Below are 13,842 nucleotides of genomic sequence, written 5' to 3' on the forward strand. Positions count from 1 at the left end.
TCTCTCTCTCTCTCTCTCTCTCTCTCTCTCTCTCTCTCTCTCTCTCTCTCTCTTCCCCCTCGTTATTTTAAATTTGAAGCTTTCGAAAATCGTCGAGTCGATGATTAAGCGAGCGGTCCGGTGCCCGACGCGAGTCGTGCGTAAGCTGTGACACCTGACCATGCGCGCATCCCGGACAGGGGTAATTAATCTAAGCCCATCGAGCGAATGGCTACCGGTACCACTACCGTCGCCGCGGGGGTAACAGCGACGGCGGCGGCGGCGGCGGCGGCGACGGCGACGGTGGTAGTGGTGACAAATTACCTAGACGCGCGCGGCGTTCGCGTCCGAGTCGCGGATATAGTTGATACGGGCTGCTCGGCACGCTTGGCAGATACAGTTGGTGTACCATTGCGGTGTGTACTATCCGTATCCTCTGCAGCCCAACGACGAACTCGCGAACGGAACTTCCGTCCGCTCGCATATCACACGTGAACAAAACGAATCGTACGGATGTTCGTTTCCACAGATGCGATTCTGCCGACGCGATTCTATCAAGCGATTTGAGTATCACGAATAGATTCGGTAGGCGAGATTGGTTTACTGTTATTCATACATGAGCTTTTTCAAACCTGACTCTCTTGCGAAAAATAAATTTATTTTTCAAATGCAAATTTAAACGTAAAACACAGTATTATGTACTCTCGCACAATAAACGGGAACTATAGGTTTTAACAAATTGCATTTTTTGCAGTCACTCTAGCAAGGTCTGCACACAAACAGTAGTTGATTTGTTTATTTGTCACAATAAATAATCACACAACTAGTAAAAGTTACAGAGCTATACATACACGTCTGAAACATATATCTAAACGATCAGATAGAACTTTTATACTACGTTAGATTTCATGTCATCCAGCGGGACGTGCCAATTTTCATTTCCATTCAGAAGCTATATTTATTGGATGGATATCGAATAATATTTCCTGATTCTATGACGAGCGACTCGTTAAAACAAATGATATTAATTAATGTTTATTATCTTGGCAAAACTTTTTTGTTGTAACGAAAATCGATATGTTTTTCAATTACTTTTAGATAAATATTTTGAGGTCCGGTTTTTCATTTCCTGGTTAACTGTTAACCAGAGATTTGTCGACCCATTCTTTTTCTATATTATTATCTAAGAAGAGACAGGTAATCGACAATACCTACAGGGTGAATCGCTATTAAATTATTTAGAATGAAGTGAAACAATTTGTAAAGCATTAAGGATACGACACGTTGCATAAAGATAGTTTCACCAGCAGAGATTTATATATTCAATATCAGTAAAATGATCGCGTGCGCACTCATGCAGCATAATTTTTTTCTGGCTCAATGTCAACCACTCAAGCAGAGATTATGCAGATTCGCTCTGATATCCACTTGAAAAGCTTGCCAGGCGGATAGATGACAGGGCCGAATGTCGAAACGATGGTATCTTTATGCGTGATGGTAAATCGTATTTTAAATGCCAATAAAATTGCACACGCGCAGTCTTTTTTAATCGGTCAGTGCAGTCGTAAAATTTTATCGAGCCTGAGATAAACGTGAGGGACCAAGACGAGATCGGAAATCGCCGAGAAGTCTCTTCGATGCGATTGAATTCCAAGAAGAATAGTACCGGAAAGTGGAAGACTCGCGCTTCGTATGAAAAGACAGGGATGATACTTGTGACGCCTTTTATACGCCCTCGATACAGTCGAAAGTTTCTATGGCTGGGCGAGAAGGGTGCAGCTTGAGACGATTTAAGGGACGACTAACGCTCGGGAGCGGTAAACTCTCTCCAGTGAGAAAGAGCAACGTGCAGCAGCAAAGAAAATCGCACCGAGCTTTAACTCGAGGCGATTAACTTACGAAATCAATTGAAAAAAATACATGGTGCAGAAAACCGCCCGGCGTACGCAGACTACGGTAACGCGCTGCTGACCGGTCGTGTCGTCGATATCTTTTAACGATGCACTAAAAGCTCTAACAGATCGTTACAACAACGATATCGAGCGTAGCCTGTTCGCGGCCGGGTGTAAGCTCCTGTCCGGTCGTTGCGTAGGCATTTCGCCGCGTTAAACGCTCCAGTTAGCTCTCGCGACTAACGATAACCTTTCGACGATGACTACGTTTTGGCCGAGTGCTTCCGGTCCGTATAAATGCGCCATACGTCTACGCAACGCACACACGCTCTCGCCAACGGTTCAGCGCGCCACGTATGACACCGCTCTCTCCGTCAAGCTCGATTTATCACTCACTCGTGCCACCATCGAATCTCGCTGTTGCTACGACTAGACTAGTTATTCGTAATTACTCGCGTGATGGCGGAGCTCGTTTCTCAAAGCGGATGGATAGACTGACGGATGGAGAAGTTATATCGTTGCCGGGATCTATCTTTCCCACGGGACGCGACGCAGTACGTGCCGACATTACGAATTCTTTATGGATAAATGGCATTTTCTATCGCATGCACGAAAAGCAAAGAGGGATTACGTCGCAGGAGTTGGCTCTGTCAACTATTTCTCTCGGAAGTCCGTGTTGCGCAAATTAAATTGTTTAAACATTTATATTAATAGTGACAACGACGTAGGATGACACACTGGTGTCCTTTGCTGAAAGCAGGCGTCCCGTAAAACTATTGATACACAGAGGCGTTCGAAGCCACCGCCGCACAGATACCACCATAAAAAGTGGTGAAGTAAAAAATTCTTATATAAGATAGAGGTGTACAAAGATGGTGATCGAGATTCTAAACTCCAACAACGACGAAATATATTCACAAGTTGGCATAAATCGAGGCGTTCAATCTTAAATCGAATAGCTTTCTTAAATGAGCTTTTTTACTTTCCAGTCATATTTTCCCCGAGCCATTCGCATCTCGAAATGCAAAATTGTGGTATTTCGCATAAATTGTCCCGACACCGCGTATTCGAAAGAAATGTGGAGCTGTAAATAAAATGACGGGAATTGTTTGGATTTTCTGTAAAATTATTCGAGACACGCTGTAACGATTAAAACGAGATGACACGAGAGAGTAATAGGAATTAGGAGGAATATATAATGAGACTTGAGCCCATGGTAGGATTCATCAGAAGCACTTGCAAATGGGCATCGCAATGACGGGGCTGCGGGTAATCGTCCGTTAAATGATCGCGCTCGGCACGCATGAAAGGTTCGCGATAACACGTATGATATAGTACGCTCGCACGGAAATACAGACTCATCGATCTCTTTCTTCCATCATCTTTTTCCCCCCGTTTATTTCGCTATCGTCATCTCTTGGATGTACGACACAATTTGTCGATCAATATCCTGACAAACGAGAAACATGCCTCGAGTCACGCGGAGATGGGGGGCATCGGGCTACCTTCGGATAATAACTAAAACTTTCCTGTCAGCCATGTATACGCCGTGCAACACTGCGAGGCGCGCGTTATTAGTGTCGCACACAATATGCGCACAGAGAGAACAGACATCCCTCTTCGCCCCTTTCTCATCCAATTCCGGGCGGTCGGGCCGCGCGCTACACGCATCGCGCCATGGACCTCTCTCCGGTTCTCTATCGGCGCTACAATATGTGCGGCGCATTGTAATCTATGAGCCGACTAGCGCCTAGGTCGCCGCCGGCAATGATGATATCAAATGCAGTGATTGACGCTCCGCTCTCCGTGCCCGCAATCTCGTTTCTCCTAGCCAAACCGGTCGGCGCGTAACCATCGCCATCGCCATCGGCCCGTCATCATCGCACGCTTGCAGTCGCATCGTGCGCGCAACGACGTGGAGAGCTTGAATTATCCGGCGTATATTTGCGCGATTAAGTTCGAACGACCTTCCGTTCTCTCGTTCGCGCGAGCGTGAAACGAATCCGAAACGAGAATTTCGCGTTGGCTCGATGACGCGATGACGCCGGTGCGTTAAGTGAAATATCGACTGTACCGTCCGATAGCCGGTCGAAAACTGATCGCGGCCGTTCGCTCAATTTCGCCTTGTTTACCAACGCGCTTCTCATCAGAATCCCAGAGGCCAAACTACGATCGACCGTAACTTTACGTTATCGCCGTTAAGGGATTCCTCAGCCATCTTTTTTACCGACACAGTCCAATATAGTTTTTGCGCTTGTAATTCTTTTTATTCGCGCTTTTACGCACAAAATAATACTGGGATAAGCTGCGGATCACATAGCGGAACATTTTAATACTTCAAACACTCAGTTCAAAAGTCTAATGAAAAAGAAATTGGTACTTCAAATTTGAATTTCTTTATTCGTGAGCAATTTGACATTGGCTTTATAAAATTGCAAAATTCTTCCGCGTGATCAAAGTACGCATAAAAACAAAGCCAAGGGTTCACGACTCTACATAGAAAACGAAGAGAAATTTTAAATATCGGTTTATTAGTAATTGTGGTTAGATTAGGTGACAGCTTCACATGGTAACATTTTTAACTTCTCTTCGTTTTTTATATAAAATCGTGAATCCCCGGCTTTGTTTTTATGCGTACTTTAATCGTGTGGAGGAATTTTGTAAATTTATTAAGTCAACTTCAAATTACTCACGAATAAAAAATTGAAAATTTCAAATACCAATTTCTCTTTTATTAAACTTCTGAACTGAGTGTTTTAAGTATGAAAAAGTTCTGCTTTGCGGTCCGCAACTTATCCTGGTATTATTTTATGCATAAAAGCCAATCAAAAGATTTACAAGCGTAAAAACTATATTTGAATGTGTCGGTGAAAAAGATGACTTTAGGGTCCTTCAAACATGCTCGAAAATAAGATACAGACGATTCTCTTTAACTATCGCGGAAAATCGTAGACATAGTAAATATAGACTGAGCGTCCCATTGAATAAGCTGAAGCTTGTGAGGAGAGAGAGAAGATTTAAGAAGACTTTGTTCTCTGTCTTATACCATCGTAAAAGAAAAGAATCGTGCCTGCACAGTACTACGTAGGCGTGATTCTCCCTTGTTACGATGGTGTAAGACAGACAAAAAGTCTTCTTAAATCTTCTCTGTCTCTCTCTTCACAAGCTTCAGCTTGTTCAATGGGACGCTCAGTCTATATTTACTATGTCTCTGTCGGGAAACGCACGAAACGCGTGTTCGTCTCTTATTTGAAAATGTACAATTTCAATTCGATTAAAGGAGATATTCTCCCGTAGGACACACACGTTAAAATCAGAATGTGATGACAAATTTCTGGAAAATAATCGCGCAAAAAAAAACGCGCACGCGTTCCTTTCACGGTAGTCAAGATTAAATAAAAATCGACGAGGCGCACAAAAGCCAACGAGACTGCGCCGCTTTCGACATCCCGCGAATTTATACCGCTAGCGCGAAAATTTACAGGCACACGACTATTCCAGCAGGCTGCATATTTTTTTCATCCAATCTGGCCATTGTCCGCGCGCGATAACACCGAGAACATATCGACGCATCGATCTTTCATTCATCCGTTTATTACGCGATAAAAGCATGAAACATACAATATGCACGAAGAAAAGCTCCCGGCTTCTAATCTGCCCCCCCCCCCCCCGACATTTCTGTGCTATCTCATATAAATGTATTAATTTTATCCAACATTGTCGCCGATTGTTAACGTCTGCCAATTGCATTTCTAGTGTGCAATGTTATACTTTCAATATTTCACTTAATCTTTTTATCCTTTGTAAGTCGGCTGGTAAGCGGACATCCCATTCATAGGAGCAACTTTAGGAAACTCGTTACTTTGTGTCAGCTTATCCGATTTCTACGCTCTGGATCATAAAAGCTCTTAACGTTATGGGGTCGTACTATTGTTGTCGTTCGCGTATGCCATTCGGCGATGTAACCCGCCGCGCCGCAACGCCACGGGGCATTTTTCGTTAACGGCGCTAAAGACTCGCTTTATCATTCCCCACGTTTACCATTCTAATTCCGGAGCGTACCGAGTCGTTATTAGACGGAAGAGATAAAGATAATTCGGCCAGTCGCGCGATGGCCGGAATGGGGGACTCCCGGCAGACAATAGCGTCTTTTATGATCCATCTACACGATCGGAATCTTCGTAGAATGCCTTGTACTTTTCCGCCATTGTCCGCGGTCTGCGCTTTCTCCTAATTTATGATTGTCGAGTGTTAATGCAAATTTTGAAAATAGAATTATTCTTAATCATTTTACCATTTACTTATACGAAAAATGTACTATGGTAAAAAATTGGATTGTTCCAATAATTGACATGGCATTTCTGCGTATCGGAAATTAATGACATAATTATGTGCAATAGATGGTAATTTCTTAATCTCTTACATATTATGTGTGTTATTGACGGATTTACAAGTCTTATAAATTGTATTCGAAACATAATTGTCAAATATAAGAAGTAATTGTAAAGCAACAATTTGTTTCGCAAATTTAATGTGATGTAGTAGATGAAGTTAATTAACAAAGATGATACTTGCTTTAATCCATCTATGCTTTATGGCACTTACTAAAAAGACTTTCTAACGCTCTGAAGTTCTAAATTGCTCCGTCTATATAAGCTCATACTGCGTAATTACATGGATATCAAAGTGCTGCTGAAAGTACTAATAACTACCTACAGTCAAACAAGACTAATTGACTTTGTGGGAGTTTATTCTCGTCAAAGAGTTTGACGAATTCGTTAAATTAATGTTAAAATTCACGAAAAATACACGTGATATGGAAATGGATGGCACAAAGTATATTGTGCGTAGTGAAAGAGAACGAAGGTATCATATTTCCGATTAATATCATCGGCATATTCTAAAATCCACGATATTTTCATCAATATTCCATTCAATGCGAATTGCCTTTTCCTTTCTGGTCTAATTCAGCACACCTCTCATTCACTTGGAATGTACGTAAATAAATAATTTATCCATTTTCCAAACTAAAAATATATTAATATTTTGCCGAATGGCGATGTTTGGAGTTTGAAAAAGAATTAATATTTTATCTAGGAGAAAACGCGAAACTAATCACTCATACGTACGTTACTACAGTGACAAAACTCGTATATATACGTTTTCCGCCTCTCTATCATACACGAATCTGATATCGAAGTAAGAGAGACATTTATATTCATGACCAAACAAGCGCCGGTACTCCTTTCCTGCCATCAGCAATATTTACCGCCAGTAAACATGACAGAAATCTTTCATTGAATCCCTTGCTTCACTCGGCGCGCGTTTCATTCTTCTTTTCATCTCTCTCGTCATTCTTCTCTCGACACTCTTCTCGCTCTTATTTTCATCTAACATCACGCGACAATCTCGTTCGTGCCTATACCTGCAAGGATAAAAGAATCCCTCGCGACTGACGCGATTTTCACGACATGGGAGACCCTCGTGCAACCGCGAGAGAAAAGCGCTTTGAGCGGCGCACGATGAATCGCTGACGACGAAAATTCGCTGCATGGGTCACAAAAGGGAAAATTGCAATCACACGAGAACAAAGTGCTAGCGGCTTGAAATACTCCGACAATGGCGCGCCCTATACAATTAGATTAAATAATTAATTGGATGAGGGTTTGCGCGAATGGGCGAGTGTGAGCGAGAGAAAGAGACAGAGAGGCTTTATTTCTAAATCTGGCTTGAATATCTTTCTCATTCTTATTAATGTGAGATTCATATGTAATTCAAAAAGTACTCGGACTCTTTTGTACTTTATCGCAATATCTAAATGGACTGCGTAATTTTCTCCATTCACGCGACGCTAAAATATCGATTCAAGTCCGCTTACAAGTCGTTCGCAAATCGTTCGCATACTGAAAATTACACGGGCCCCATAACTTACGGCGGATTTATACCTCGTTCAGCGATATATATACGTATATCGAACTACTACCACCGAATCTAATTGGCATGCGCATTAATACAGGTACATTAACAGAGGCTGCGATTAATTACCCGTCCGTGACGCGCAACGCAGTCCAAAGTATTCCCTGTACGCTAATAAATTGAGTTCACGCGCGATAGCGCGAGGGACGCACAATTAAATAGCGAGCAAAAATAGGGCGGCATTACTTTTTCAAACGTGTCAAGCGTAATTCGCACGTTTCTTTTTTTTCCGGAAATTTTTCCGCACCATGTCACACGATCCAGTTGCCTTAACTAAATCCAAAATTAGTTGGTAGTTTTGTATTAATCGTGTTGTGCCGCGCGCCTCGCCTGACCGCTGACGTGCTTGCTCTTCCATCGCGTCGAACACATTCCACCGAAATGGTGTGCTACTGTGTCGCGGATGTAATCACAGTACGTGAACATATAAATCCGCAACGATTCGCTACACCACTAGCAAGATGCGCACAGCGAGGGAATCTGAGCGCCATCATTTTTGCCAATTCATCTTTTTGCCTTCGTACACCGTCCTCCAACTCCTCGAAATATGTCTATCGCCTTTAATACCGCAATCAAATATCTCAGATGATCTCCGTTCAATGGAGCACGCGAAATGTTCATGGCTTGTTTCTAAGAAATATGGCATGTCGGACTGGGGTGTGTTTAATGGTGCGATTAATATGTATGTACTTCACAATGAAGCAGTGCAGGATAATCATTTTCAACGTATTCATAGAAGCCTTGATTAATTCTTCGATATAATCTAATTGTAAATAGTACATTTTTATTTCCCTCGCTTCTAGAGATTGTAATTTGTAATTGTAAATTGCTACTACGCATGGAAAAAAAATGTTATGATAAAGCTGTATGATATTGACAATAAAGTTGATATTCCGACCGTTTAAATATTCAGATCAATATCGACAAACAACCAAAAATTATTATAAATTTTACAATTACTACCGGAGAAAACAGAATTAACAACTGAGTAAATCAAACCTAATGTACCTAATTGATATAACATAGTATTACAATAGATAGTAAAGATATAATCTAGAACCAGTACCTCGTTGTATTTAATGATATTATTGTGTGCCAAAGTGGACTTAATTACCATAAAGCTAATAATACATGTGTATTAACATTTATCTTCACATTGTTAGCATCTCTACACGTAATAAGCATTTGTTACGCGTAATAGTATATTATGTCCGACATACGGATTGCTTACAATTAGCATGAATAACTCCTACTACTAGGAATAATACTACAGAAATGTGGCAAAAGACACCTAGTCTCTTCTTCGGAAACTTTATTCTTTCTTGAAATATCTCGTAACTTGAAAACAAATGATAACGAGCAATCAAATTTTGTTAAATTAAAATATCAGTTAGAAATTCATCAATAAACTCGTAGATTATACATATCACAAAAAAAGATACTAGGTAACATATATTACGATGATAATTTTACAAGTAGAGAAATTTAAGAAATTCAAATTTTAGAATATTATTGCATTATTACTATTATTGTTATGTAAAAATTTTGAAACGACACGCTTAAGCTGATTAATGTCGACATTTAACTGAAATATTATCATAAAAACATTATACGTTCATTATGTATAATTCTACAATGACGAGAGATGTCGCATAAGTGGGCCTGCGGTCGAAAAAGGGAAAGTTTGCGAGGTTTAATACGTTAGGACCCCGTGAGAGAGAGAGAGAAAACCACCGGATAGGGTAGACCACTTGGTAGCGCTGTTACTTTTAATTAGAGCAGCCAGCCGCTCTATTTCGGGACGATTAGCAGAGCGGAGCCAGAGACTTAGCAGCAATTTTTACTCATTACGGTTCTCGGAAAGATCCCTGGGGTGATGTAGCGTGAAAAGATGAAAATTCCTCTCGGGACTAGACGTTGTCTGACATAAAAATGATTCCTCGTTACCGTTCTTTGAATCGTTTCCTCTTGAAATGTTAGTTATTACGCAGCCGATGAAATAATAAAGAAGAATTCAAAAATAACACTCACCTTTCGGCTGTTCCCATCTTTGGGATTTAAGTCCGAGGCTACTGTCCCGAAAATGGTTGGCTGAAACAGAAATTTGTAATATTTGTTAGTCATCTTAATATTTTATAATTTTGCAATAAGATATTAAGAAATATATAAAATAGTAATTGAAATATTCATGTGGTCGTTAATGATATTTTAGGATATAAATAATTAATGTCGGTAAACGAACAATTGTTACAAATATATTCACACAATAATTGCATAAAGTTCTAATATCGTAATTGAAAAAATATGTTCATGGTTAATAAATATACGGCCATACAAAATTAAGTTAATTATGATTGATATACTTAAATTTTTATTGACAAAATAATAATATAGTAACATAAAATTAGTTAGCAAACGTATAATTAATATTAAATTATCACAAATAATGATTGACTTAGATTAAATCATTTATGTTCAATTTATTTGTAATACTTCCGTTTTGATAACACAAACAATATCTAAATAGACTCAGTTTCATGTAAATCTTTAAATATATAAGCTAACAAAAACTGTCCGAAGTTGTCGGCGAACGTTACATTTCACACAAAATTGTCAGAACCTAGCGCAGTCACATAAAACTGCAAATTACAAAATGTCGCGACACCTCATAAATTCGCCAAGAATGATATGATCTTATTCTGCAGTTGTAGACATTAAATGATCCCGACTGATTCATCGTAGCATCGAACAGAATAAATAAGACGGAATACAATATATAATTTAAATTTACAATGTAACATACAATGTGAACAACTGAATAAAAACAAAAATCTTAGTGTCCTTTAAAATGAGATCTAGCGCACATAAATGATATTTTAAGGATCGAAGGATTGTTCGTGACAGCAAATTATATTATTAATAATTTAATTTCTTACTTTTCAAAAATTTATCCGGAGGGTAGTTATTTCGTATATTTAATACAACAATATTATGTTTTTACGATATGTTGAAACAATCGGAATAATATTAACGTTAATTTTCTGAAAATTATATCACACATGTCACGATTATTTGGTCTCTCGTGGTCGAATCATCTCGCAACGTTAATTTCGGTAAATTATTACATCCGATCCCATTAGACAATTTACGCATTTAATGCGCCACATATTTTACACGATTATCGTTTACAAATTTTACCGTTGAATTGTATTGGCAACAAACAGTTGACTGTTACCCGATCCGCTCGCTTAATTTCAGATCAGCCAAGCCACAGTCAATATTTTATGAGGCTTAATGAAAACTGTCAACGTGACGACAGCTTTGATAAATAAAGCCAGTTTTTACACCCGGCCGACGATATGGGTAGCTGTTCTCCTCGAGTTTTAATGCATCGTCCGTTGCAACGAAATTAAATCGCTCATACGACGTGACGCTCCAAGTTTCTTCGTGTATGTGTAAACCCATGTGTACCCATATATTTATGGGTTATATGGATAAAGAAAAATATTGTGTGTATCTACTCTGCTTTATGTTATTTTGTGTCCGTAATAATAAAGTTCTTTATTACTAAACAACGATAACTGTTCATGCATTTGTTTTATGGATTCAATTGCACGAATATTGTACAAACATCTAGCAACAAAATATAATCGTTATTTCGAATAGTAACATAAGTAGCGAATTACATATTATCATGGCGGTCATTTGTCTTCTCCTGCTTGTTACAATAGTCGCTGAGGTTATAAGGGTAGCACGTCATACTTTTCTATTTGTTTCCGTCACTTAATATAATTCTATCCGTTTTTCTATGTAAGACACATTTCGTGAAATCTTGTATATTTATAATTTCCGGATCGTACCATAAAATATTATGAATAGAAATTTATCTATGCGTGACAGTATACTAATCCATTATATGTTAATTCCTCGTTTGACTATATCGCTAAAAGTCTCTGTCTACATGTTTTTAATTTATTTAGGCTCAATGAGTGTCATTACAATGAAATCCAATTTAAATTTGCAGGGTCTCCTGCATCGTGGAGATAGAAAGTTTGCCTCCGCAAAATCGAGTGTCACCGACAGCAGCAGCAGAAACTTCCAATATCTCACTAAAAAATCGAGGCAGCAAAATTACTTGGCTATCCTCACGCGCAAGGAATTTTCCCTTCGACCGTAGTAAATAATCAAACAAAAACTGTGACAGCTTATTCTCAAAACTAAATTTATTTCATAAAACTTTAGGGAAGATTTTTTGTTTCGTTTGCCTTATACTTGCGTAATAATGTACATGGGGTTATATAGCTATAATAAAAGATGATTTAGACTTAGACACGGCATACAACTGAGGATAAAATTTTACTAAAACATTATTTTCCTTTGTTTTTTTAATATACGTTTACACATATTCACATACATAATTTTAAGGATAATACACATATTTAATCCCGTATTATATTTTTATTATTACAATATTCAAAATTATTGTATCAAATAAGGGCAACTCAACTATGTCAAATACGTTCTGATTCATTAGATACAATATATAGGCAGTTTTATATTGTATTAAAATATCATGTGTTTTCAATATTTTAACAATAAGCATCATAAAATATATCTAAGAATATTTGGCAATTATAGTTTACTCGCATATTTTATATCATTATTATTTACACCATTATTTACAAAAAAGCAGATAAAATTTTTTAAAAAATTAAGAAAGTTTGTTTATAACAAAAACATCGATGTCTTCATATTTCTAGATTAAGATTCTATATAATAAAAAAAAGAATTTTAATATACCAATATATGTGTATATTGATTGTAGTTTGAATAAATTCGTATATGTTAGTCACCGAATCGGCAAGTAAGAGTTAATGCTAAACTAAATGTGACATATCTCAATGACAAGATTTCTTTAAAACAGCTTCGTGCACTGATCATCGAAATTCAGGAGACGGTCACAAAAGTCAAGATAATCAAATTCAGAAATAGATCGCTATGGGATTGTCGAGTCTATAAAAACTCACTCAAGGAAATTGTTACCGATATTGAGGTACATGAGGCCGAAATCGAAAAGCTGATAGCAAAAGACAAGAAACGGAGTCGTGACAGGCATGAGTTCACATCGGCTTGCCACGAGAAATACCGAGGGAATTCTCTTGAAAGTCAAAAGACATCGCCCAACGAAGAAAAGAATCCAGGAAGAAGTAGCTTAAACTTTAGGTTTCCTCATTTGAGGATTCATTAGATTCAAACGTCAAACGAAAAGAGAATAATATCAATATAATTTATAATATGAATGATTGTGATTGTGCGGACTTAAAAATTTCTAATGTTGGTTTAAAAGAAAACAAAGTCACTTTCACGAGTAAAAGTAAAAAAAGAAAATCTAGTTGGGACGTCGAAAGAGAAAGAGAGAGAGAGAGAGAGAGAGAGAAGGGGCCAAAGAGAAAATGATTACTCACAAAATCAAATATACGTTCATTAAAATTTCTAGAAAAACCAGAGAGAAGGAAATTTTATTCCATGCCAAATGTGATTTCGAAGGAATCATAAAGTCTTTCTGAAGAATATGAAGAGATTTCTTCAGATTATTTTGAAAGGGAAGATCAAATTGTAAGAAGATTCATAGCTTTACAGATTTTCCGCATTTTTACGTAGAAGATATTTCGAGAGAAAATAATCGTATCAACCGTATTTCAACCATAAGATAAGACACTAAAGGTATTTCTAAATTATATCACTGACAAGCCAGATCGATATTAGGAAAAACGTGGGTAATGTTAATTATAAAATAAAAAATTCAGAATTAGAGTTTGAGAGTAAAAGACAGAAATAAAGGTTTGAACAAATATAAGAGAGAGAAATATGTAAAATATTTATTATCATTTTGATTCTACTTCGTTCGAGTAGTTGTCAGAAATTCAGTTAGTACATATGTAGAGTGACGTTAGATTTTTGTTTTTGTACGACCATCAACGAAAAAGCGCGTAGT

At 38.1% G+C, this 13,842-nt stretch overlaps 1 protein-coding gene across 1 annotated transcript in view; it reads right to left on the reverse strand.

Annotated features, from left to right (window-relative positions):
- LOC105569326 overlaps positions 1–13,842 on the reverse strand; it is a 281,091-nt gene that overhangs the window by 164,547 nt on the left and 102,702 nt on the right. The window contains exon 6 of the mRNA XM_012025691.1: positions 9,879–9,938. Coding sequence (XP_011881081.1) covers positions 9,879–9,938 — 60 coding nt within the window. The remainder of the gene's footprint in view (positions 1–9,878; positions 9,939–13,842) is intronic.

The sequence above is a fragment of the Vollenhovia emeryi genome, unplaced genomic scaffold (genome assembly GCF_000949405.1).
Source record: "Vollenhovia emeryi isolate VEMERY1.0 unplaced genomic scaffold, V.emery_V1.0 DF939124.1, whole genome shotgun sequence".
NCBI lineage: Eukaryota > Metazoa > Arthropoda > Insecta > Hymenoptera > Formicidae > Vollenhovia > Vollenhovia emeryi.